The following is a 26,411-nucleotide window of genomic DNA, read 5'->3' on the forward strand; positions in this document are numbered from 1 at the left end:
TCGTTAACAAATACTATCAGGTGACCGCGAGATCCAGTGACGTCACTGGCCAGGTTCTGCCAAGTTGTCAGCGCTGCTGTTTCGTCTGCTGTGTCGAGCATTGCCAGCGCTTGTTTCATCAATCGTCAAACAACACCGTTTGTCTAGTGAGGCGATGGACGAAAGAGCAGGGAGGAGTGTAAAAATCACTCAGAAATGCACGATTCACTTCACGAATCTCGCCGATCGCTGTAATTTTGTTCATGTCATCGTCGTCCAACTGAGCCGACGTTTTCCGTGAGGCTTGGAGCAGCCGCAGCATTAGACGTGCTGAAACATTTTCGCTTCGATCATTTGTAAAGTATCAGGTTGAGAAGTGACGAAGGAAGCAGTAAAATCACAACATTGGTGCTCTGTAACCGTGTTTGTGTGTAACATGCAAGTGAAGTGATGTACGCTCTATTGACTCGTATTTAGATTAGGCAACGCTGCGTCCTCAAGGCATACCGATCCCATGTACCCACGCCCGAACGCCGAAGCAGTTATCTGTCCACTACGCAATACGATCCAGGCAGTAGGTAAATTTAGCTTCTCTGTTGAATTCGTAACGTTAGCAGATACCTGGTTACCGGAGCTGTTGACGGCTGCAGCAGTAGCACCAGCCGTGGAGCCGGTAGAGCCAACTTGTGGCGGTTGGGCCTATTACAATAATTTTTTTTTTCCGTTTTCTCCGTCGCGTTGCTGTTCTTGTCGCAAAAAAAGCAACGAGCTGTGAGCTGTGCTGTGAGTTGCTAATTATCTCACTGTTAATGCTTTACGCAGAGTCAGTAAGCGGGTAAGTCGCTGCAATGTTATTTTGTAGGTCTCTGGTTAAGCCATGCATGATGTTTCGCCACCAGCATTGCCCGTCTCGTACACGCCTTAGGTATCTCGGCCGGAGCTCGTGACGTACTTTGTTTAAAAAAGGCCCCGCACGATGACATCATCGTTTTTTGCTTCTATTTCCCATTAGGGACTTTCATGAAATTCAAAACTCAAATAAATACTATTTAGGCTCTATTTGTGGCTGATATTGTACAGATTGCACGTATATACACCAATTAGTATGATGCAACAGTCAAATTATGTTCGAATTTTGGTGTTGGCATTCCTTTAACTTCAAATTTTTGCATACAAAAGAAAAAACGTTATGAACCGCTACCGAACATTTTTTTTTTTTTTGCTGCGGAACAGAACGGAACGCAACTTTTTGCGGAGGAACGAAACTAAAACCGAAACGAAAAATATTTCGTTCCGACACTCTGGCTGCGATCCCGAAAAGGTTGTGCGGCCAAATTTAGTTTACGCTCGAACGGGCACGGGCGCGTCGAGTTCATCAGACGACAGTTGGCCTCTGCCAGAAGTGAGTGAACTTCTTGAAAGCTCGCAAAGAAGTGTTTGCCTTTTTCAGCCTGTTTGTTAAACTACAGCAACTATTATACATAGTGTCAGGGAGAACAAGCGCATCTGATTCAAACACCAATCCCGGCTGTAGGCCAATGAGGATTCTATGTCTTTTGCGACGCGGAGAATCAGATACGTGACGTCAACTGACAGGCGCCCCGCCCACCGACCAGAGTGAGAACCGGCCTCTGTTGGAAAAAAGGGCGCCTGAGAAAACAGCAACTTTGCGCTCTGCTTGTAGCCTTTACGCGACGCGCACGACTGCAATATTTGGCTGAGTGATTCATAGCCGTGTCTGCTTTCCGCCGGATGTGTTTTTTCAACAAGCCCAAGGAGTGCTTCATGACCCCTTTAAGCAAAACTGCTAGTCAGCCTAGTTGGAACGAATTCATTGTAATACACCTTCCTTCGTCCCCGTTTGTTTTCGCGCAAGTACCACAATGGACCTCTTTAAGGTGCTGGATCTGATTATTGGAAGATGGCACGATCGCCTGTTTACACAATTTTCTGGGGGAATAATCTAGGCATGACATTGAAATTCAATGCTTGTCAATTTTACACTTGCAGGAAGCATGCGGCAGCAGCGCTTGGCACATAAATAATACTGCCAACTGGCTTGCAAGTCATGAAATTCCAGTCGGAACTTTGTAAGGGCCAAGGTGATCGCCAGGCATTTCAGGGGCGAAGCACCGTAAGGCCGAGCCTTGTCCGTATGGCGCCCGTGCGCACGGCACAGCACCATGTAGAATCGAAACACCACGTTTAACAATAGAATAATATCAATCATAATTGAGACGAAACAATATAAAACACCTACCAGCACAAACCCTTTATACTTGTGGGGAGGGGGGTCCCGGGCTTCCGGTCCACATGGCCCCCCACCCCCTTTGGCTACTGGCTTGTGTCACGGTATAAAGAAAACCGTCGCTATAGTCGAAACACATATGTGTAGGTGAATAAAAAAAAATGTTTACAGTAGACGAACAGCAATCATAATTGTGACAGAACAATATAAAACACCTACAAGCGCCAACTCTTTTTACTAGCAGGCGACTTCAACGTACACATTATGGTCCTTAGGACCTGGCTTTATCGTCGACTCCTCATGCGAAATCTAGAAGCAGACCGAAAAAAACGACGACAAAAATAGGAACACACAACAGGATGGGCGCTGTTTTTTTCGCGCTGCTTCTAGTTTCCGTATCATGAACCGACTCCCCCAAACTACAAGTTGTTGCTAGCAACTCCTTATGTCAATTTATGTCACTCAATTTACATTATATGGGACAACGCTCGGGTAACATACGGTTACTCACCCATACGATACCCAAAGGTTCACCCACTCCTCATGATTCACTTCGTGGACATGCATGGCTTTTTTTAAGCAGCTAAGCTGCTGTAGCTCGCCGTAGTTTGTGCGGCGTCACCAGAAAACGATCATAATGAACCGGCACGCGCTCTCTTCGCCCTCTTCGTCATCGTCGTCTTCACCTTCTGCTTCACTCCTAAAACTAAAGGGCCGATTTCTCCACGGGCGTTGCAACAACACTTATGGACGAGACAACGAGCAAAGAGAGAGATAAAGAAAAAAAGAAAGAAAGAAAAAGAAAGTTAAAGGAGCGATAAATTCTCGGGGCAAACATTTCTTCGCGAGGCGAGGTTCGAACACGCGTACGCTCCATTCGAATGCGAGCGGCTAGCGGAGCTCGGCATTGACTTATACAGTACAGTGTAGCAAGGGGGCGGAAAAGCAATTTGAGGGAGAAGACGACCGATGCGAGGATGAGGACGAGCGAAAGGAGGAGAACAGAGACTAAAACAGACTATAAAGAAACAGATGGAGAGACAGAGAGAGAATCAGAGGGAGATATAAGGATATAGACAGCGACAAAAAGCGATAGAAAGAGAACGGCAGAAATACAGAAATAGAGAGAAAGAAATAGAAGACAGAGAAAGAAAGATAGAAAGAAGAAGAACGAGAAAGAGAGAGAGACAGAAAGAGACAGACAGGCGAGGGTGAGGGGAGCGCCACCAGCTCCGCTGCTACCTCAGTCATCGCACCACTAGTGCGGAGCTGCCCAACTTTTTTTCGTGATGGTGGGATTGGCCTTAGTAAGCGCATGACTGGCTGACCTCCGCTCGGTTGGTGCCAGTGTATACTGGGGATGCCACCCGCATAGGTGGCGGAACGTCTATGTAATTTTATTATATTTTCGTTGCGTTAAGTCGGGGTAAATATTTTAGAATCATGAACCCACCCGGCTTTTGGAACATTTTTACCTTTATCCGAGTTCTGTACGAAAGTATTCTTCACACAGTTAGGGAGTACATCAGCAGTCTACGAAGACTGTGCGGCTAGAGTTTCATCTGCGTTCAAACTACGATTGCCTGAAGAACAACGTAATGTCCAGAAGTCTTCACTTCAAGACCCTAGTGGACACCCGTACGCCCGCAAGCTCGCCCGGGACTTCGGGCGCAACTGCCTGAAAGCCCGAATACAGTACAACAAGCAACAAATACAGCAAGTAACACGTCGCGTGTATGTGGCGGAAACCTATCTGCGCTCAAAGCTCCCTCTCAATGACTTCCATGACATTATCAGGGCGCGCAACCAAGTTGAATATTTGGAAAGGGCCAAATGCACCCAAGTCCATGGTCAGAAACTTGCCTGATTGTTGCATCACCGTTAGCCGCAACGTAACACTTGCAAAGCGGTGCATAACCTTTCCTCGAGACATCTGTCGGACAACCACATCAGTCTGCTGTCAAAAGGCCCGAACTTCGCGATAGCCCCACGGAGAATGCCAAAACGGGACATCATCGCGGAGGTTGAGGAGAAGTTGCGGCACGTTCAGGATACAAGTGGCGTGAACCTGGCTCGTAACCGAATTCCATGTGTCCTGGCGAATGCCAAAAGCCCTAGTACGAACTTACTGCTAGGGAACGCGCTACGCTCAACGACCTCAAGTCAGATAACTCGATCGCAGGGGCGTAGCCAGAAATTTTTTCATGGGAGGGGGGAGGGTTCAACCATACTTTCAGTGTGTTCGTGCGTTTGTATGTGTGCGCGTATACATATGTAAGCAAAAGTGCAAATTGTCAGGAGGGGATGCCCACCCCCTTGGCTACGCCCCTGCTCCATCGTCGTCCTTTCTGCTGACAAGGGCAAAGGCACGGTGTTGGTGGATCGAAAGGATTATGAGGAGAAAATGTGCGTCATCTTGAACAATCCCTTGCACTTTCTGAAGCTGAACTGTGATCCGACAGCAGTCACAACGACAGCTGGTTGGACAGTTATGGTATAGACAGTTACGGGCACTGCGCAACAAAAGAAGCCCAGATCAAACGTTGTACCGCCGACTATTTTCTTCGCACGGGACCACTCCCAACAATCTATGAGATGCCCAAGGTGCACAAAGTCGGTTGTCCTTTCCGTCCTATGGTGTCGTTCATTGAGTCACCAACTTACAACTTCTCGAAGTTTTTGGTTAGATTGCTGAGGCCGCTAACCAAGGACAATACCAAGTCACTTAATAACTCGCATCAATTTGCAACTGATGTACGCACGCAGCACCTTGATGATAAAAATGTGATGGTGTCTTCTGATGTTATTTCCTTGTTTACAAATGTCCCTGTTATCCTGGCAATTGACGTGGCGGAGGCCCGTTTGAATGAAGATCGGAATTTAGAGAGCCGTACGTCCATGTCGGTGGAGGAGATCGTAGTTTGCTGCGGTTTGCCCATAGGGCACCCCTCCCATAGGGCATCTTTCAACTTGAAGGGTGCCCTATGGGATTCCCTGTTTCCGTTGCCGTGGCAAACTTAGTGATGGAGAACGTCGAAACACGTGTACCGAACTCACTACCCTTTCAGGTTAACGTGTACTATAGGAATTTGGATTCATTCATTCACAAAACTTTATAAGGAGTCCTCAAGCCCGTTCTTTTCAGACCGAGACGGTCCGCGTCCACGTCGCCATCGTTAGGCCGAGCCTTCTGGAGCCATCGCGAACCCTCTGGACAACCCGTAGTTGATCTTGGTGGAACAGCTGGAGATCATCTTCTGCCAGTGAAGCCATTTTTCTTCGGGGTTGGCGAGAGTCGCGGGACAGCCCGCCAGCATGTGCCTGATTTCAATGATGCCATCGCATGCGTCACATTCCTTTCGAATTTCCTTTTCGCGGTGAATATTATTTACGAAATGCGGAATGGGGTATATCCCAGTTTGCAGAAACCGTAGCGTGACTGCCTGAGCCCTGTTCAACTTTACATGTGGCGGTCGCCATTGCCTACGCCCCGTGTAGTAGTATTTAGTGATCTCGTTGTAAGTTAGTAAATTATCTTTATGATCCTCGGAATGGTAGTGGGCGTCGGTTCGGTCTGACGACACTTTTGTTATCTTGAAAAGAGCAAATCAACAGGCCTTCCACGAGGTGCTCAACAGTGCACAGCATGCGATTGAGTTCACGTGCGAAACTGAAAAAGACAATGTCTTGCATTTTGTCGATGTGCTTGTACGTAGGGCTGATCATGACAGTTTCAAAACGACAGTACACCGGAAGCAATGTGACACCGGGAATTTTTCGTTCGTTGAATCTCATCACCCGACCGAACAAAAACGGTCCGTCGTGAGGACTTTCTTGCTACGTTGTGATGCTGTGTGCTCTAAATCAGCAGTTGCGGCTACATGAAGGGGAAAGCGAGGTTGGTGCACTGGAACGACGGCATTATCAAAGGACGTTTATTAACACCCAGAGGCGCATGCGAAAAGGAACGAGGAGTGCGCCACGAGAAAAGACGACGTCCAGTGTGTCTATTCCTTATGTTCAAGGTATATCAGACTCTCTTCGGAGAGGTATGCGTCCGCTGGGTATAGAAACCACTTTTAAGCCTCATTACACCTTGGGAAACGTGTTCGCTAAGCCCAAAGATCGCACACCTGCGAACGATCAAAGTGGGGTCGTTTACTGAATACAATGCGTGGATGGCGACGCTATTCCTTACCAAAACGGGTTTAGACAGTCTATAGGCTGTCTAAAACCATTTTGAGACAGTCTATAGACTGTCTCAATACATTTTTGTAAGGGATTTACTTCCGCCAAACAGGCAGGAAAAGATCAACAAGGCTCAAAGAACACAAAGGGGTCGTCGCTAAAGCCACCCATGCCACGCGTTCCAAGATGCAGCTCGTTGAACACTGCTGGACAGCAGGGAATACCTTCGACTTCAACAATGCGACGACGCTGGCTCGGGAACAAAGGTTGGGGCAAAGGAAATTCCTGGAATCGTGGTTCATCCGTAGCGACCAATTGGCTTGCAACAACAACCGCTGCCCCCTACCGGACACTTACAGGGACATAGGTGACTAACCGTGGACTGGGCGATCTCCGCTCCGTTGGTGCCAGTGTATACTGAGGATGCCACCCGCACAGGTGGCGGAACGTCTATGTAATTTTGTTATATTTTCGTTGCGGTAAATCGGAGTAAATATTTTAGAATCATTCACAGAAGTCTAATAAGCATTGCATTTCTATCGCTCTGATTCAGCAAGCTCTATTGAAGCGTTGCTCGACCTTGCAGGAATACGCTAACGGAAGTTACGTATGATATTCACATTATCGCACCGTAACGTGCACTTCGTTTTGATAATACTGACGTCTTTGCTATAACGTGAGTGCTAATGTAATGCCACACCAGAAGTTACCATTTAAACGCCAGCGTAGTCGACGTCGTGTAGAGCAAAATTGGCATGGGAGGGTAAGACGATTTAACGAATATGATTGTCGGGTCATAACCCGAGAGTCATATTCGAGTTATTGAGATTTATTGAAAGATACCTTACAGGACGAGACATATTCAGAGAACCCTAGTCCGCGCTGCGCAAGGACAGCACCGAGCTCAGCACCGATGGAGTCCGTGTGTACCTCTGTAGGCGCCGTAGGGTCGTAGTGACGTAGTAAGGCAGGAGACGTCAACAAACGACGGAGTTCAGAAGAGTTGCTGATCGGGCGAGTTGCTCATTCATGAACGTAGCGTGTATTAGCGCGGTACATAAGAGAAAGTAACACGACACAGAGGTAGACATAGCTAGGCGCTAATTAGCGCCTACCTATCTCTACGTCTCTACCGCGCTAACACACGCTACGTTCATAAACGACGGAGCTTTGCGAACACGTCGTCGCACTCTGAGGACCACAAATTGAGGGGCTCGTTACTTCCAAGGAGCTTCGTTAGCGGCGACATGACAGTGGCGAAGTTACGAATGAAGCATCGACAGTAGGAATACAGTCCTATGAAACTGCGCAGTTGTTTGACGGACGTAGGTTTGGGGAGCCCGACCACGGCCCGAAGCTTGTTTGGATTAGGGGCTAATTCCGTCCTTGAACACGACGTAGCCTGGTATTGCCAGTGGCCGAGCTGAAAATCAGCACTTCTTCTAATTCAGTTTGGACCAGCCTTGCTCAAATGCGTCAAAACTCCTCCATCTAGCACCTCCACCAATTGTAAAGGCGTTTATTGAAGGCTAGCTTAAGCTTCGACCGGTAGCTTGATCAACGGTTGAATTCACGGACCCCGAGAGCGAGCGACGTCCACGAGCAATGCACGGTAGCGACAGACCCACTCGATGTAACTGGAGAGGTTGACCCACTGTAGCCTCCCTTTCTCTTCGCTCTAGAGTGGTGGAAGAAAGTATGGCATTAGAGTAAAAAAAGTTAGTTACCCGCGCTGGTATTTCATCCCGTGCTCTCACTCTCCGACGGCAAGTGTCTTAGCAGTTAAGCGACAAGCACACGCTTGCCAAGTCTTTATATATGTGGACCACATGGATGCCTTGTAGTTTCTACCACCAAAGTCTCGAAGAGCAACGAAGAGACCGCACCGGGAATGTCAACGGCGCCAGAGGACTCTGCGGGTCAACAGGAAGCAATGAGTAATAATGAAACACGACCGTGGGCGTTATTTTTTTTATTTATGCACTAGTCGACCAGCAACAAGCTGAACGACTAGTGGATTATGAAAACAGAAGCCGAAGAAATAATCTACTCGTTTTTGGGATTCCCGAGGCCAGAAATGAGGTCGAGGCAGATTTGCGAGATGCCGTTGTTGATAACATTTGCAGAAGCAATTTAGGGGTAGACGTTAAATCGCTAGAAAGAATTCATCGAGTAGGTAAACGAAGACAAGGCAAAAGCAACACTAGTAATTAAGAAATTCATGGATTACCGTGAGAACGAGAAGGTAATGCGTAATTGCAAGAAACTAAAGGGTACTTCTTTCAGTGTCAGTAACGACAACGCAAAAGAGACAGTCGAACTAAGAAAGAAATTATGCGAAAGTTCAGCGCCAGACCGAGCTAAGAGAGCGAGGGTCTCAATGGTGCATGATAAACTGAAGGTAAACGGGCGTATGTTTGTCTGGGACGATAAAAAAAATGAACGCCGTCTTTTTCAATACCGGAGTGATAAGTACGATAACAAAGTTCAAGCGACGCCAGTAGCGAGTGCGCATGACCGACATGAATCCTTTGACTCCGACAGCTCTGCTGGTAGTTCAAAAAATCAATCCCAATCATAGCTACGAATTCTTGTCCAAAATGCTCGTAGCATCGCAAATAAAGTTACAGAATTAGAATATCTTTTATTGGCACATAACCCCCATGTTGTATTACTAACAGAAACATGGCTGCGCGAAGAAATACGCAGTGATTGCATTGTTCCTCCAGGGTAAAAGCTTTTCAGATGGGACAGAGATTCACGAGGCGGCGGTGCTGCTATCATTCTTAGAAGTTCCGTCCCAACTTGCATGATAGAATGTGATGTTCGCCAAACTGTATGGTGCAAGATTGCATTCAGCAATAGAGTGTACATTATTGGCTCAGTATACAGACCACCTGCCTCTGAGCCTCAGTTTCTGGATTTGCTAAGTGATTTTTTGTGTGGCCATGTTAACGGGAGCCCGAGGTTGATAATCGCCGGAGACTTCAACTTGCCACACATTGACTGGCAAAATTTTTGCTGGGTGAAACTGAAATAATTAGCTCCGAAAAACGTTTGGAATTTAAATTCTGCCATGGCCTAGAACAAATTGTGCATGACCCGACGAGGGTCACAGGTTCACCGAAGTCATTATTAGACCTCGTGTTCTTGTCCCAAAACATAACAGACAATGTTTTAGATATTTTAGATGGCATATGCGACCACAAAATGTTTTCTTTAGTCAATAAGACTAGTGCATGCAGTTTAGAGAAACCGTTCCTTCCGGTAAAAGTAAAAGATTTTAAAAAGGCAGATGACACTTCCATCATAGATTTTTTTCGAACTACAGCTTCATGATTTCCAGCGAGCGTCACATTTCGAATCAGTGGAGCAATTGTGGCAGACATTTAAAGTTAATGTCGTAACTTGCGTTGATCGCTTTGTTCCTACTCGTATTAAGAAAACGCGTAAACGAAATCCCTGGATAACACGCAGCATTACACATGTGAAACGGCAAATTAAAAGATTAAGAGAAAGGAAAGAAAGAGCGACGGAAGTTGCAGCTATAAAAATCAAGCTGAAAGAAGCCCTTGTGAATTCCAAAAAAGGTACTTTGGCCAAACGCTTGTCAACTTCCTTAGAAGTTCGCCATGCAACTTCTGGCGTTACTTCAGTGACAGAAAGGAAATAATGGAGCAGATCGAGCACGAGGGTTGTATACTGAGAACAGTTGAAGACTTGGCCGATACTTTTATTCGCTTCTTTCAGCCCGTTTTCACAATAGACCCGGGCGATAAGATAGGGGCCTCCATCAGTAACCACGGTGTTAGAAGTACAGGTGGAACGACGCAGCACCGGCGCCGTGCGCTCGCTGCGTCGAACTTCGGTTCCTCCGCGCCGTCACGCCGCGAGGTGGCAGGAGCAGTCAAGAGGCTCACAGCGGCGCGCGCCGGCCTCTCTTCCGACCAAGCCACGGTGACGAAGCAGTTGTGGCCACATTGCTTCCTCGTTTAATTCTTGTTGTGCGATGGCAGGTCATGCTATTCGAGTGAGAAAGCCGTGAAATGGGCAAAAAGTGTTTTGTGCCGCGGAGCAACTCTGTGTACAAGACCTGCACTGAAAAGTCGATTTTTCTGCACCCCGAGATGCGGAACGCCTGAATGTTTGGCGCCATGCGATTCCGCGCAAGGACCGCGTGCTGCAGTCGACTGATTACGTGTGCGAGAAGCACTTCGAGCCGAGGTACATAACGAAGACGTGGGAAGCAGTGTACAAAGGGCACGTTCTTGTGAGCACATCACGAAAGGCGGCTCTGGCTAATGACGCCGTGCCGACGAAGTATTGAGTTCGTTTTGAGTTCATCGTCTTGAGTTCATCCACGCCGTGAGTTGGCCCGTTTTTTTTTAACACCTACGTGCGTTTGCAGTCTTTCTCTCTCTGTGCGAAAGCTACGCTTGTTAACAATGAGAATATATATATATGGGGTTTTACGTGCTGAAACCACGTTATGATTATGAGAGATGCCGTAGCAGAGCTCCACAAATTTCGGCAATGTGGTGTTATTTAACATGCACTGACATCGTAGAGTACACGGGTCTCTAGCACGCCGCCTCCATCAAAATGCGACCGCCGCGGCTGGGATCGAACTAGGGAACTTCGGTCAGCAGCCGAGTACCGTAACCGATGTACCATCGCGGTTGACAGGCTACGCTCGTAAAGACTCCGCACACCGCGATCGACGTGTTCCTTGAAAGACGAAGTAGTAACGCTGTCTTCGGGTGACTATGCGAGACATAAACAGTGAAATATATTCCTCAGTTGGCAACAGAGAATAATCGGAAACATATATCCACCATTCATAATTTCTCCCCTTCTCGCAGTGCCAAACCAGGATGCTTTTTCATATCCTTCGTCGGTGCCTCAAACTTAGCTGCTGGCATTCGCTAAAATTCAGTATTTTATGCACGACCAGCTAAACAGTCGTATTCGTGACACATTTTTTTATCCGCGATCAACGACCGCAAATTACTTCGAATGTTCGCGACAGCAAAGACACTGTGCATTTTCTGTTGTAATACTACGGCTAATGCGGTATTTTTTCTAACTATCTAAACTATACTTCTACAAATAGAACTAATTTTTGTCATATTTCAGCGTGACGTCACTGTCATATCTTTAATTGTCCGAATGAGGAAAGCATATGTTGAATTTGCCACCGCCAACCTTCGCGGTGGCAAATTCAACATATTCAACAGGTAGCGGCTGTATCGTCCAAATTTCGATTTATTCGAAGCTATTATTTATTTATTTATTTTTGCGCTCGTTATAGCGCGAACGCACAGTTTTTTTATTCATTTCGAGGGGCGGTCGCGGTTCCGAAGCGACCACGCCTGATACCGCTCTTGAGCCACCAGTAGTGTAGCGCCATCTAGGGCCCTGTGAACAAGACGCCACAAACCGCGGACAAAAGTTCGCCGCTTCCGGAGGCGCCGTCGGTCCACCTATAATACTTCTAACACCGTGTCAGTAACGACGCAACAACCGCAATGAGCTTTTTTCGGAAGCCACGGAAGTGGCTATTTCGCGCAAAGAAAACACAAGTGGAGGGTTAAGGGGAGCGCAAGATGGTATTGCGCTCCCCTTAACCCTCCCCTTGTGTTTTCTTTGCGCGAAATAGCCACTTCCGTGGCTTCCGAAAGAAGATGAACCGACTAGCCCAACAACATGTGCTTCTGAACCGCAATGAGACCTGTTATGATCAACCGCGAAGGTGTTTTTCAATTACTACTTGAACTAGACGCGAAGAAAGGAAGTGGTCCGGATAATCTACCAACAGAGTTTGTCAAGAGATACGCAGAATGAGTCTTGTTTTATTTAGAAATAATATTTGTGAAATCGGTTCAGACGCGATCACTTCCACAAGACTGGCGCAAAGCAATTGTAATTCCCATTTTTAAAAACGGTAACCGTACGTTAGTAAACAATTACCGGCCCGTATCCTTGACGTCGGTTTGCTGTAAACTTCTGGAACATCTAATAGCAAAACATAATCTTAGTTTTCTCGATTCTAACCAGTTAGTTTGCGCAACCAACATGGATTTCGGCATAGTCTTTCTACGGTCACACAATTAGCAGAAACGCTCCATGATTTCTATAAGAACATCGATGTGCTTCTGCAGACGGATGTAATTTGTGTCGATTTTAGGAAAGCCTTTGATAAGGTTTCTCATCGTAAATTATTTTCAAGCTTGAAATATTAGGAATAAGCGAAGAAGTATTAAAATGGATAGAGGTCTATTTATCTACGTGTCAACAGGCTGTAAAAACTGAAAATTACACTTCAAGACCACTGCGCGTGTACTCGGGGGTTCCCCAAGGATCTGTTTTAGGACCAATTCTTTTTCTGACATTTGTTAATGATCTATGTTCGATAGTTGAGGCTCCTATTAAAATGAAACTTTTTGCAGATGATTGCTTGATTTATTCCCCAGTTACTTGCGAAGGTGATCGAATTATTCTGAACAGGTGCTTACAGGCATTAGATCAGTGGTGTATAAAATGCGACATGGAAATAAGCTATAGCAAGGCGACATTTACGCATATTCACTCAAGTGCGCGGGAATTGTCATTCATGTATCACATCGAAAATCACCGTTTAAATAATGCCACTTGTTTCAAATACCTAGGAGTTATTATTATGCACACATTAAAATGGCACTCGCATATCAATAACATCTGTTCTAAGGCAAACAAAAAACTGTATTTCCGAAAGAAAAAACTGGAACATGCCACACCGGATGTAAAGCTAACTGCTTACAAAACATTCATACGTCCTGTCTTAGAGTACGCTAGTATTGTGTGGTCGCCTCACCAGAAGGTGTTGTGGACATAAATTGAGAGAATACAGAAATTAGCAGTCCATTTCATATGCGGTAAATACCGACGCTTACAGTGAAACACACAGCGCGAAACAACGACGGGGACATCGTTGTTTCGCGCTGTGTGTTTCACTATGCTACACCAACATGCCCAAATTCGCTCTATTGCACGCTTACACTCAGTCACGGCTTTGTTAAAGTCCTGTGAGAGTGAGTCTTTGGAACATCACAGCCGCAAACATCGACTAAAATTTCTTTTTATGATTATAGGCGGGCAAACAAAAATAAATAAGGATTTATATATTCAGCCGCCTGGAAGGCGATGTGACCGTTTTAATAATAGTAGAGCAATTCAACCTTATTTCACACGCACGAATGCTTTCCGCCACTCCTTTTTCCCAAACACAATAGAAATGCGGAATAGTTTGCTCAATGCGGTTGTTGAAAATACAACGTCAGTGAATTTCGAAAAAGCGTTAGACAGTTTTCTTTGTAGTGATGCGCGCTAAATTCTGCGTGAGCATTCATTCGTTGATTTTTATCTGTATAATCACTGTTGTTTGTTTGTTATTTTTCTGTTGTTGGTTATCTATCTCTTATTTCTATGTGCTTTGAATGTTTCTTTTTTCTTCGAATGTTATGTATTATGTGAAACCCTCTCTGTTTTGACCCCAAGCACGGGGTTGACAGTATCAAATAAATAAATTTAGGATGGCTTATATTGACCTTTGATAAACCGATTCCCAGGAGTGCATTCGCATTCAGAAGTGCAGCCGACTTTGAGGGTATCGATGGAATCTCCGTTTTCTAAGCTGTCTTTCCCGGATAGATGTTACAGTGAAGCATAAACACAATGTCGATGGCAGTGTCGTCGTCGATGTGTCTCGACAGACTCCGCGCAGTGGCTTGAACGTTCATGGGCATGTTCACAACCGGGCCTTTCGTATCAAAATGACCATCTTATCTCTTTGCCGTAGACTAAACAGCTACGTTTTTCATCCAACTTCAGAGTGGAATGGCTCCTAAAACATTCTTGGACTGTACACCTCGGTGCCACATGAACCCTTGCCGTTTAGATTGTGGAAGAGTAGGCCTATAGTCATACAGTCATACATTTAACGCCTTTAATGGCTCATGCTCACGGCTTTCGACCGTCCGTGCCCTGGAACGAGGCCAGCTGTGGCCTCTCCCCCCTCGCAGTCTCTCAGCAATCACGTGATGGCACAGCGGGTGGCGCATAGCAACAGTTGCGCCACCACAGCTGTGGCCTCTCCCCCTTACACTTTCAGCAATCACGTGATGGCAGAGCAGTGCGCGCGGCCACGCCCCTTCGTCAGATGTCTCATTCCACCAGTCAGTTAGTCGGATGGCTCCCAGGCGGCCCGGTGGTGATTCCACGGAAACGGTTCGGAGAAGCGCCCCAGTAATGTGGATTCCCCCTATACCAAACGCCAGAAGAAGAATGAGCGAATGCGCATGCGGTGGGCTAACATGTCACCGGGCACCAAGGCCAGGGAAGCGGAACGGAAGCGACAACAGCGTGTGGCCACGTCACCGACCACCAAGGCCAGGGAAGCTGTAAAAAAGCGGCAGCAGCGTATGGCCGTGTAACCGGGCAGCAAGACCAGGGAAGGGGTAAGAAATCGGCTGCAGCGAGTGGCCGCGTCACCGGGCACCAATGCCAGGGAAGCTGTAAGAAAGCGGCAGCAGCGAGTGGCCGCGTCACCGGGCAGCAATGCCAGGGAAGCGGTAAGAAAGTGACAGCAGCGAGTGGCTGCGTCACCGCGCACCAAGGCCAGGGAAGCGGTAAGGAAGCGGCAGCAGCGAGTGGTCCCGCCACTAGGTATCAAGGCCAGGGAGGCGGTAAGAAAGCGGCAGCAGCAAGTGGCCGCGTCACTGGGCAGCAAGGCCAGGGAAGCGGTAAGAAAGCGGCAGCAGCGAGTGGCCGCGTCACTGGGCACCACTGCCAGGGAAGCTGTAAGAAAGCGGCAGCAGCGAGTGGCCGCCTCACCGGGCAGCATGGCCAGGGAAGGGGTAAGAAAGCGGCAGCAGCGAGTGGCTGCGTCACCGCGCACCAAGGCCAGGGAAGCGGTAAGAAAGCAGCAGCAGCGAGTTGCCGCGTCACCGGGTACCAATGCCAGGGAAGCGGTAAGAAAGGGGCAGCAGCGAGTGGCCGCGTCACCGGGAACCAATGCCAGGGAAGCTGTAAGAAAGCGGCAGCAGCGAGTGGCCGCGTCACCGCGCAGCAAGGCCAGGGAAGGGGTAAGAAAGCGGCAGCAGCGAGTGGCTGCGTCACCGCGCACCAACGCCAGGGAAGCGGTAAGGAAGCGGCAGCAGCGAGTGGTCCCGCCACTAGGTAGCAAGGCCAGGGAAGCGGTAAAAAAGCGGCAGCAGCGAGTGGCCGCGTCACTGGGCAGCAAGGCCAAGGAAGCGGTAAGAAAGCAGCAGCGAGTTGCCGCCTCACCGGGCAGCATGGCCAGGGAAGGGGTAAGAAAGCGGCAGCAGCGAGTGGCCGCGTCACCGGGCAGCAAGGCCAGGGAAGGGGTAAGAAAGCGGCAGCAGCGAGTGGCCGCGTCACTGGGCAGCAAGGCCAGGGAAGCGGTAAGAAAGCGGCTGCAGCGAGTGGCCGCGTCACCGGGCACCAATGCCAGGGAAGCTGTAAGAAAGCGGCAGCAGCGAGTGGCCGCGTCACCGGGCAGCAAGGCCAGGGAAGGGGTAAGAAAGCGGCAGCAGCGAGTGGTCCCGCCACTAGGTAGCAAGGCCAGGGAAGCGGTAAAAAAGCGGCAGCAGCGAGTGGCCCCGTCACTGGACAGCAACGCCAAGGAAGCGGTAAGAAAGAGGCAGCAGCGAGTGGCCGCGATCAATAAAAAAAGCATGACACTGGTCGAGTGTCCCGCACAGAAAAAAAAGAAAAAGAAAAGATTTGGCATAGTCAGTCGAATTGCCACAGGCTTTCGCCCAACACACTTTGCAATTCACAAAGTGTCCTTCAATTCTTTTTATATATCGTAGGTATCGCACAAGAAATTAAGAGGGAACACAGAGTGACAGGAAAGAGCGCTGTGCCCTTTTCTGTCTTGCTTCCTCCGTTTGATGAGCTGTGCGTGTGATATTTCGCATGAACTAACTCGTCCAAATCGACATTTTTGCTATAACTTTTTAAGTTTGGTATAGGTCTTCGGATACTCTTTTTGACTTTGTCGTTACCTTGAAAATTGTCTCAACCATTACAGCACAAAAATGAACAAAAAAACATAAAACAAAAACCAACTCAATAAAAGAACCACAAGAAAGGCCGAAGAGAACTAGTGCTTGTATTATTTGTCATCGTTTTATCTCCCTTTTTTTAACACAAAAGTGTTTTATGCCGGGGTCCACCGAGACTTTCATGACGCATTCCGTCTCGTCAGCAAAATGAACGTAATCAGGTGGCAAACAAAGAACCTATAAGAAAAAGTTCCGTTTACAAGAGTCGAACCCGTGACCTCTCGGTCGACTACAATGGCTGACGGGCGTTTAGACCACTGAGCTACCGCCGAACTCATAACGGAGGCTACATGAACGCGCCTTTTATCTTTCACACTTTCCTTTCATAGTGCTATTGATGTATGGAGTGATGTATGGATGCTACGAGCGTTCTTTTTATAACGGGGCGTTGACATGTGTGCCGTCAGGCTCGGAAAAAAAAACGCGCCGTTGCTACAACCTTTCCATTCGGCGCGTTTCCAATAGAAGTGTATTTTCGTCAACGCTTTAACACACCGCGAGATGGTCCTCGCTGACTGCATCCATCCATATCGAAACAATTGCAGTGGCTTAGCTCGGCTATGGCAGGATATACGTAGCATTTGCAAAGGTCCAGATGATTATTTTTAGCTTTCCAGATTGTCTAGCTTGATTCTCATGCTTACAGCTGCTCTAATGACACACACAGTGTATCCGTATTATGTGGCACATGCATATTTATTTTTGCTCAACGGCAGGTTGCTTCTCTATTGCCACAAAGACGGCTCGGTGGTCAGTGAAGTGACACGCTGCCGTCTCTATGGCCTCAACACAGTAATCGCTAATTGCCAGGCAACTACTTCAGCATCCGATGAGATAAGCTTCTCTGCACTTCTGCGCCGTCGAGCAGCATTTGCACTCTCCTTCTTCATGGCGTTACCCACCTGCAAACGATAGTCAGGGGTGCTATCAAGCGCCCTCGGCGCATTGTCAGACGGCGACTGCACAGCGAAGGCGAATAGCTGCGCGCGCTGGCGCCACTGTGTCTACGACGTCACTCCTCTAGAATGCGGCGCAGATGGCGCAGACCAGCAGCGGCGAGCCGCGCACAGCGGTGTCGGAGAGCGCGTGAGATGCCAGCTCCGGTGACCCAGCTGTGTGACATCACTGATCCTCGCGCATGCGCAGCATGGCTCATGACGCTCAACGCGAGTTCGGCTCCAGCTAGGCAAGTGTAGCTAACGCTACAAAAAAAAATTAACACCATCTTCCCAAAGGGAACCCTGATGAGATGCGAAGCAGCAGCGCTGCGCACGGGTGGCGTCAAGGGCTGAATGGCGCTAACGCGGGTGCTGCGGTGAGCGCTGGAAGATTCCTTTGAAGCGATGGCTAGCGTAGGTCTTGTCACGGACGCTGGACCGGAGCTGGCGCAAGTTTCGCCTTGACTACCACGGTCTTGTGGTCGGTGAAGTGCACGCTGAGAGGTTCCTGCAGACATTCGACGTCGAAGTTGGCAAAGACCAGATCGATGCACGTTCCCTTTATCGTGGTGGGTAGTTTCCGTTCCGCCGACACGCACTCTAGCGAGTGCACGTCACGCATGTAATCGACGAGCCATTCTCCTCCTCCTCCGCTGACGTCAACGTTGAAGTCTCCCGCGACTATAAGAGGCACGTGTCGACACGCCTCGCCGCAATCAGTCAGCGTCTCCTCCAGACATCGCTGAACCTGGTCCGTCGGCAGGTTGGGAGCGAGGTACAGCGCGAGGATCGCGACGTCGCCGACGCGCACGGCAACGCACTCGGAGCAGGAGCGTCTTCGAGAGGTTCCGGATCGTTCTTCCAGGTCGACGCGCGTAGCGCACGTAGCGCACGCCGACTCCGAGCGTAAACGGCGACTCCTATAAACGAGCCGAAAGAGTGTTACCACTCGACGTGCGCTCGAGCGTTGCGAGCGGTGGAGAGGGTGAAGCGAGAGAGAGGTGCACGTACAGACATGTTTCAACGCGTACGTTAGGCGCGCGTCAGGTTTATTGCGCGTGAACCGACAAGTCGGCGGTGTAGCGTGCGGCGGTCGCTGTAGGGAGCGAGCGGCGGTAGCGGCAGGCATGGAGGAAGGAAAAACTAAGGAGAGGCCCTATCGTATCCCAATGCATTGCGAAAAGTGTGGCGGAAGTGACGTCAGATTTATGGGGCAAACAAGCCGATATGGGGCAAACAAAACAGCAGACGCCCCGCGGCGTGCTCTCTGCGGTGGTTCGCTTCTGTTCGGATTTGTAGTCCCGGCGTAAACTTAGCGCGTATTGTGCGGTTCGCACGCAGTAAAATGTTGCAAGCAGACGTTTACCAGGCTGTTCGTGCGCGGCAGGCCCGAGCGTTGCGTGATGAATTTCTTCGAGGAGCGTTTTTGTGCAACAGTACAGAAAGTACCGGTACGTGCCGTAATCAAAAACATTCAGCCCCTGCCTCATCGTATTCGAACTCACCTAGCAGTGACTTACGCGTTCTGCTGGGCGTTAGGCCTTTTTTTTCCTTCCTTGTAGCCCGATTTCCAGATCTATTGCCCGATTAGCGGTTCTTTGCTCGTGTATATGGAGTGAGCGCAGTAGCTATTCGGCGCAACGCCAACCTATAGTTGACGTAACTTCACGTCGAAAAGAAGACACAGCTGTATTGTATACGCGATCGTGCACGTAAGGTTTATAATTCCAGTGCGCACACAACACAAGCACGCAGCGAGCGCACACCGCACGATAGACGTCAGACTCTGCCCAGGCGGCGCTGCGAAAAACAGCGCCACCAGCGCCCTCATCGTAGCCCTGGCACTAACTGGGTAGTGCAAAGAGAGCCGCCCGCAAGCGAATGTGCATAGGCCGCAATATAACCCTCCTCTTTCGTTGGTGTCGAGGCGCGGTTTCCTGAAAATCAAGGACCTGGAAAGCTTCTTCCGCCAATCCACGCTTCAGAAACAACGGAAGCTGATCAAAGCGAACTGCGAGTACAATGCAAAATAAGTTTTAGTTATTCCCGCGCGCTGCAACTCGCAAGTACAAGCGAGCATCACACGACACCGAGTTCGAGGCAAGCCCTCCGACATCCGTTCTCTAGAGCCTAAATGCGTTAAAATCGGTTATATACGTATGCCACAGCGATAAAGTACCTACATACACGATCAATTTACTTAGCTATGCATCTTACGATCAGTGGTAAAAACGCGGTTCATCAGGGGCGAATGGCTCCGACGATTTTCGCCTTTTCAGTTGCATTCTCCCTTAATTCATCTCTCGCTTGCTGTGCATTGGAGTGTTTTTTTACGCATCCTCAAATGGTCTCTTGATGGTCGTCTTCCGTTTGTATGTACTGCAAATGGGGATACGTGCGTGCCCACTTTCGCGGGGTACAACCAAAGGCAAACCGTGGCCTCCGAGATAGCTACGGCAACCGCGGAGGACACGGGCGAAACAAACCTGAAGGGGGTCACGACCAACATTCTGCGATTTACTTGTATGACGCACGTGGTGTTAGCTAGTTAGAACCAGAACTCTGAGCCTTCAAAACGTACTACATACGTCCGCGATGCTGTGTTGTGACGACCAACTCGTCGCGGTGTGCGTATCACGCGTCTCCAGTCTGCCTCTAGCTGCTGACTTCGTGTTACACGACAAGCACCGCGGTCAGAGCCTCTGCTGAGCTTCATAGTCAAGGTTACCACGGTTTTGCATCAGGGCCTCAGGGCTACGCAAAACAACAGCAGAGCCACACATTCATGCCACCGGCTGTGGAGAACGCGGGTACTTCGCTTACCCAACACGCTCGCAACGGCCCGCATCCAGCGCTCTCGCCTTTCTTCTTCGTACGACAACTATGGAAATCGGTAAAACTGAACGTTGTTATTCAGTCTTTTACGTCCGTGGCAATTCACAACGCAACAGTGCGTCTGTTGCGGAGTTTCTTCGTAGCGTGCGGAGGGCTCTCGTCTGCTGCTGTTTTCGCCGTCGTTCAGGCGAATGATCCAACAAGCAGTTCACGACGGTTCGGTGGCGCGTCCGACTAGCGGAGAGCAATTCACAGCTCTCGTTCTGAGTGCTAAATGCGCAAACACACGCGATATTAAGCTCAATCGTTGTTTCGCACTCGCTAGTTGCACCTGGTCCCATAGCAAACTGTGTGAGAGAGTCGGTCTATGCACTACTCAATACTTATCCGACAGGTGGCGCCACACATCTTGGAAACTCCAGAGTCTGACGTCTATACATACATCACGTAGTCTGATAATAACAACAAAAGTTTATTGCCCTTTCGTTGAACGACACAGCCTCTAAAACGTACGCTGGCTTCAGCGCATGTTATGTACGGCGCGTCAGACGCCAAAAACAAAAGTTCACGTGAGTTCTGAGTTGACAGAATGAGTAGCAAGCAACAGAGCGCACATCCGAGAGCTTCGCACGCAAATACCGTGCCTTAGTGATCAGCAATGAAGCGAACGTATACGTACACATGAAAAGTGACACCCGGTACTGTCCGCAGTGCACGCGAGTTGCACCGTGTATACGCAACAGCTGGGCATTGCGTAGCTTTCCTAAAGAACACACACAAAGAGCAGCATGCGTGAATCGACTACGCCGCTTGCACGGCGAAAAACAAACAAACAAAAAAAGGCTGCATAGTTTCGCGATGCGTGCATGCGCTTGCAAGCGTCGCAACGGAAAGCGCGAAATGTTTCGCTGCGCCTTCGCTAGGAGGCGATCCGGGTGTTTGCGATGTGGGGGCTTCACGAATGTGAAGTCAGGGCCTCTCCTTAGTATTCCTTCCTCCATGGCGGTAGGTGTTGTGGGCGAACCGACGAAGCGGCAGCTGCGGGCTCTGCGGCGAGCGCGCGGCAGGCGAGGGAGGGAGTGAGGTCAGCCAACGCCACCTAGACAAACTTCGTCAAGGCCTGGAAGCTGTTCGAGTGACGTGTCACTAGTGGGCTGACGCTCGACCTGCGTGAGCTACAGTATTCGTACTTTAGCGGCCGTTTAGTTCATTTAATATACACCGAAATCGGTATGGCGGAACAGGAGTGTATGACAAAAAGGACTCATAGGCTGTAACATGTAAATTATGACATGCATGTCATGTAAGGCTTGATTTACATGACACACTCTTGGAGCGCTCGCTGCCGTTTCATTAAATGTATGTATACCAAAATTGGCATAGCGTTACATGGTTGTATGACGAACATAAATGACAGGTTGTGACCTAAAAATCATGACATTCATGCCACGTGCGGCATGACTTGCATGCGACGCTCATGGTGGGCTCGCAACCGTTTGGCTAGCAAGATGTGTATCAAAACTGGTATGCCGTGACGTGACTGTATGAGGAGCATAAGTGACAGGTCTTAGCATGCAAATGATGACATGTTTGTCAAGTAAGGCGTGAATTATATGACATTGTCAAAGTAAACTTCCGGCTGTTTCGCTAACTGGATTTATACCAAAAACGGTAGGACGTGAAATAAGTGCGTGACGAATATAAATGAGCAGCCATGTATTGTATACACGAGAATGTAAGCTCTATAGCATGGTATTTAACGAAATGTGCATGCATGAATGCACGACAAACATTCAATAGTGAACCCGTTGTTATGACATGAAGGCCTTCATTTGACTCAGACAAATCATGCGATATATGCAGATCCTTGCTGACTGCTACGCATTACATCAACTCCCACAGTGCGTGACATGTGCCGACTTTTATATTCAATTGGAACCCCCGTTATTTGCGTGCCGAATCTTCTAATAATGAAAAACAACGCATGCTTCAAAGTACTTAAATAAGCATACACATCGCGTTCCGCTTTTGTGCCTTGTTTATTGCAAACTTTTCGTAGAATATCGTCCGGACTGAAGTGTTTTTCGCACACCTGCAAGTGACAAGAGAGTGACAACTTTACGATTAGAGTTTCTGCAGTTCACCCTAACATACTGCGAAACGCACGCACGTGACAAAAACGAAACGTAATACCATCATACTACATGAAACGGAATACACGAAAATCAAAAGAGAAGGTGTGTATTTACCTTTGAATGCTTTGTCGGGCTGAAATTGTCTTTTGGGTTAGCACGTATCCATGCCTTCCGCGTGTCTTCATCGGTTGGAAATCCAAATACGTGTACCTTGGGCCCCGAGTCGTAGTTGCCACAACAATGTAGAACACAACACTTCCCTGGCATCACAGCCTAGCCACTCAACGACCAACACGCGCACAAACACAAGCAGCACACATCACAGCTTCGAAGGAACCGACGGCACTCAAAGCAACGCAGCATTAGCGTTTCTTCCACTGCTTTCAACTTAACTCGGCATCGGATGGCAGCCAGCGCGTGAGAGATTCGATACACGTCCAGCTTCGAACACTAGTAATGCTGAAGTGACCAAAACACCGATGGGAACGCGCCGCCGAACGCGGGCGTAGGTGATGAGCCGCCACCAAGCACAGCGCACAACGCAACCAGCGTCGCAGCCCTGTAGTGATGCATGGGTGCTAGCGTCCGCCGAGCAAGAGCGGCCCACTGAAAAAAGTCAGCCCACTACCTTTGACGACACGCGACAAATGGAGTTCAGCTTCCCGGCCTTGACGAAGTTTGTCTAGGTGGCGTTGGGTCAGCGCGCACTGCGAGGGGAGCGTCATGTCAACGTGCAGATGCAGCCTGACCTACTTGGCACCGCTCCAACACCTGCGGCGAGGGGAGCTAGTTGCGGCGCATTCGTACGGACGCACGGAGGGACAGCGTTACACAGGCTAGTCAAAGAGCTGCTTCGCATCTAATAACTCTCCAACGCTCGTCTGGCTGTCACACCGCCTTCCCCGCTTGACCTGTGAAAATTAACGGCCAGGATAGAGGGAACACACGAAGCCCGTAGCGTTTCGCTTCGCGTTTTACGACGCTTTGAAGGAGTGCATATAACGTATGAGTGTTTATTATGTGCTTGTTGATGCCATATTTGCGCGGGATTCACCATTTGCGGTGTCAGCGTATATGTTCAGAACTTGAGCTACAGCGAGGGTGAAATCATGATCATGGGCGTTAGTGGTCGGTACGGAGATGTGCCACTAGGCGTCGACGTGAGTGCGCCCACATAAATTGGTGCGATATCTGCCAAACAGCAGAAGACATTGTACGAGCTCTCATATACGAATGCACTATGAACAATCAACTACTCCTGTGACGACACGTTTCACTTTCGTGTTATACCGATTCCTATGACAGAGGGATCACCTATGTTTTTTTAACACGAAAGTGTCTTATGCCGGGGTCCACCAAGACTTCAGTAACGTTTTCCGTCACGGAAATGACGTCGAAAAAATTCACACGCTCAGATGGGAAAGAAAAAAAAGTTCCGTCAACGGGTATCGAACCCACGACCGCTCGGTCCGCAACAACAGATGCCGGGCACGCTATCTACTGCGCCACAGTCATAGACTCTAGAGCCTTTACAAACGCGCCTTTTATATCTCCCACTCACCCGGTCGGCGAGATTGTTTCGCCCTCTGGGAGCAGTAAAGTAAGGTAATTCGTCATTACTGTGGCCTCCGCTATTAGCACAAGCAATGCGTTACCCGTCCGTCCCATTCAGGGCGTTTTCAATAGAAGTTCAATTTTGTCAATGCCTTAACACACCGCGAGGTGGCGATCTTAACCAAGCGTCGTAAAAGCGTCGGCCTCGCTCATAGCATCACCCAATCCAAACCAAAAATAGCTCTGCGACGCGCGCCTGCCTCACCTGGCTGTAACATCGCGTTCCCCGCTCACGCGCTCGCCCCGACAAAAATCGCGGCCGGGCTACCGGCGCGGCACGAGGCGCTTTGCGTTTCCCTCTAGTCCGGCCGTGGTGTTCAATCCCATTTTAACATGCTGCGGGATGGCGACCACGTTCTGCGTCCCATATGCGACGCTCGCCTGGCTATCACAGCTCGTTCTCTGATTACGGTTTCACCGTTAACTACTACAGCTACCACAAGGGTTTGTTTAATCATTTAACATGGACGTCAGTCATCGGGATGGAGTTGTACCACCAATCATCAAAGTGGGTGCATCCACGTTAAACGGTGCTATAGCTGCCAGACATCAATATGCATTGTACAAACTCCCTTATATCAATGTACAGTAAACATTCGGTTACTTCTGTAAAGGCACGTTTTGCTTTCGTGTTATTCCGATTCCAACGACGGCGGGATCAACCATCTTTTTTTTTGGTACTATGATCGCGTACCAAGAAGCTCTATTTTGTGCGCGTTTAATGTTTCAACGAGATTTTGCTGTCGATAACGCTCAAGCACGTGCTCTGATCCCTAAAGTTGCGATTACCGAGCCAATATAGGTACATTCAACCACATTTGAACATGGTGGATGCGTTACAGTTACTGACAAAATTATGGTTAACGAGACGTTGAACCGTTGCCTATGCCGTATCAGGCATCGGCAAAGACTGTATAGCGCTAGAAATGGAAGGTGGGCTGACATGTCGAATTTTATCAAATGGCCTGCACTAGCACCGAAGAATAAGTGGGCGTGTTTAGGAATATCGAGTTTAGAGTATGTTTAGGGACATCATACATTTGTATGTTGTAGGTGGCACATAACTAGCAATCGAAAGCGCTGAAAAGGGACAGATGCAAAAGAAGATAGCAAGAAGCGGCGACTGCCAACTGAAATGTATGTTAACTTATGAGCGATTTGATGCGAGCTAGTTGGTACAAATCTATCGTGAAAAAACAGCGCGACGTAGACACAGACTAGGAAGTACACAGGACCAGCGCTGGTTTTGTGTACTTCCTAGTCTGTGTCTACGCCGAGCTGTTTTTTCACTACGAAATGTATGATCATGCCACCTGACGTTTGTGCGTCTAATGAGGAAAATAAACCCAGGAAATGCGAGGAAAACACCAGGAAAGGTGACAAGTTCGACGAACGCCATCATCGAAGAGTTAAGCGATTTCTTTTTCGCAATGCGCCCTAGCAGGGCCGTTGTCGTGAATGTGTTTTTTTTTTTTGGAGGGGGCTGATAGTTGGGGTTGGAGGGGGTGGGGCGGGCTCCTTGTGCGCCCCCCCGCCCTGGCTATGGGCCTGCGCCTTAGATAGAAGACTGACGCATTTCGTCGCGCTGCGATCACTTGCTGTGTCCTAATTTTCATTGCTCCTCACTAGCTTCTGAGGATGCTAACGCTGTCAGCAATAACACTGTGACATGGAAACACACTGATGAGGGAAAGGAAGTACACCGACCAAATAGAAGTTTAAAAGAAGCGACTTTCGTAGCAAAGCCTAGTTCACAATGAGGCCGAACGACTAGAAGTGTCTCCGATATACATTTCCGCACTTGGCGCAACCACCGCGCGTAGGACGAGGGTAGGTTTGCAGCATTGCGATTAAAGGGACACTAAAGGCAAAATACAACTCGGCGTTCGCTTTTGAAATACCCTTTCAGAAACCTCGTAGTGATTGTTTCGTGCCAAGGAAATGCTTAGCTTGAAAGAAAATCACGCTTCAGTGGCCCGCATAGTACTAGCTCAACTCAAACCGCTCGCCTCTCAGGGATTCGCGACGTAAGCACTCCCCAAAGCAGCGTTTAGCGGGCGCTACGCCAGCACCTTCCGTTATCTGGCAATGGCAACATTGCGCCCCCACCGGAAATGCGCGCAAGAATACTTCTTGTTATGCCTGTTTTGCTGGCCACTGCTGCTTGCATTGTGATGTGATGTTTTTCGCGGAGCGATGATACTCGGACACTGCTGTGTAATGACCGGATGCTGACTGCGATCTGGCCGTCAGTGCGGGAATACGGCCGCCTCATGTGCGTGTGTGTATTTGTATTGGCGCCGTTCAGTGAGCCTCTGTTTACGCCGCCTATGAGCCGTGCCGACGA

At 48.9% G+C, this 26,411-nt stretch overlaps 1 protein-coding gene across 1 annotated transcript in view; it reads left to right on the plus strand.

Moving 5' to 3' along the window:
• The window catches only part of LOC119403652 (trichohyalin-like), a 49,295-nt gene that overhangs the window by 17,057 nt on the left and 5,827 nt on the right, over nt 1-26,411 (plus strand). The window contains exons 2-3 of the mRNA XM_037670568.1: nt 14,895-15,024; nt 15,070-16,104. Coding sequence (XP_037526496.1) covers nt 14,895-15,024; nt 15,070-16,104 — 1,165 coding nt within the window. The remainder of the gene's footprint in view (nt 1-14,894; nt 15,025-15,069; nt 16,105-26,411) is intronic.

Source organism: Rhipicephalus sanguineus, chromosome 8, assembly GCF_013339695.2.
Source record: "Rhipicephalus sanguineus isolate Rsan-2018 chromosome 8, BIME_Rsan_1.4, whole genome shotgun sequence".
Taxonomy (NCBI): domain Eukaryota; kingdom Metazoa; phylum Arthropoda; class Arachnida; order Ixodida; family Ixodidae; genus Rhipicephalus; species Rhipicephalus sanguineus.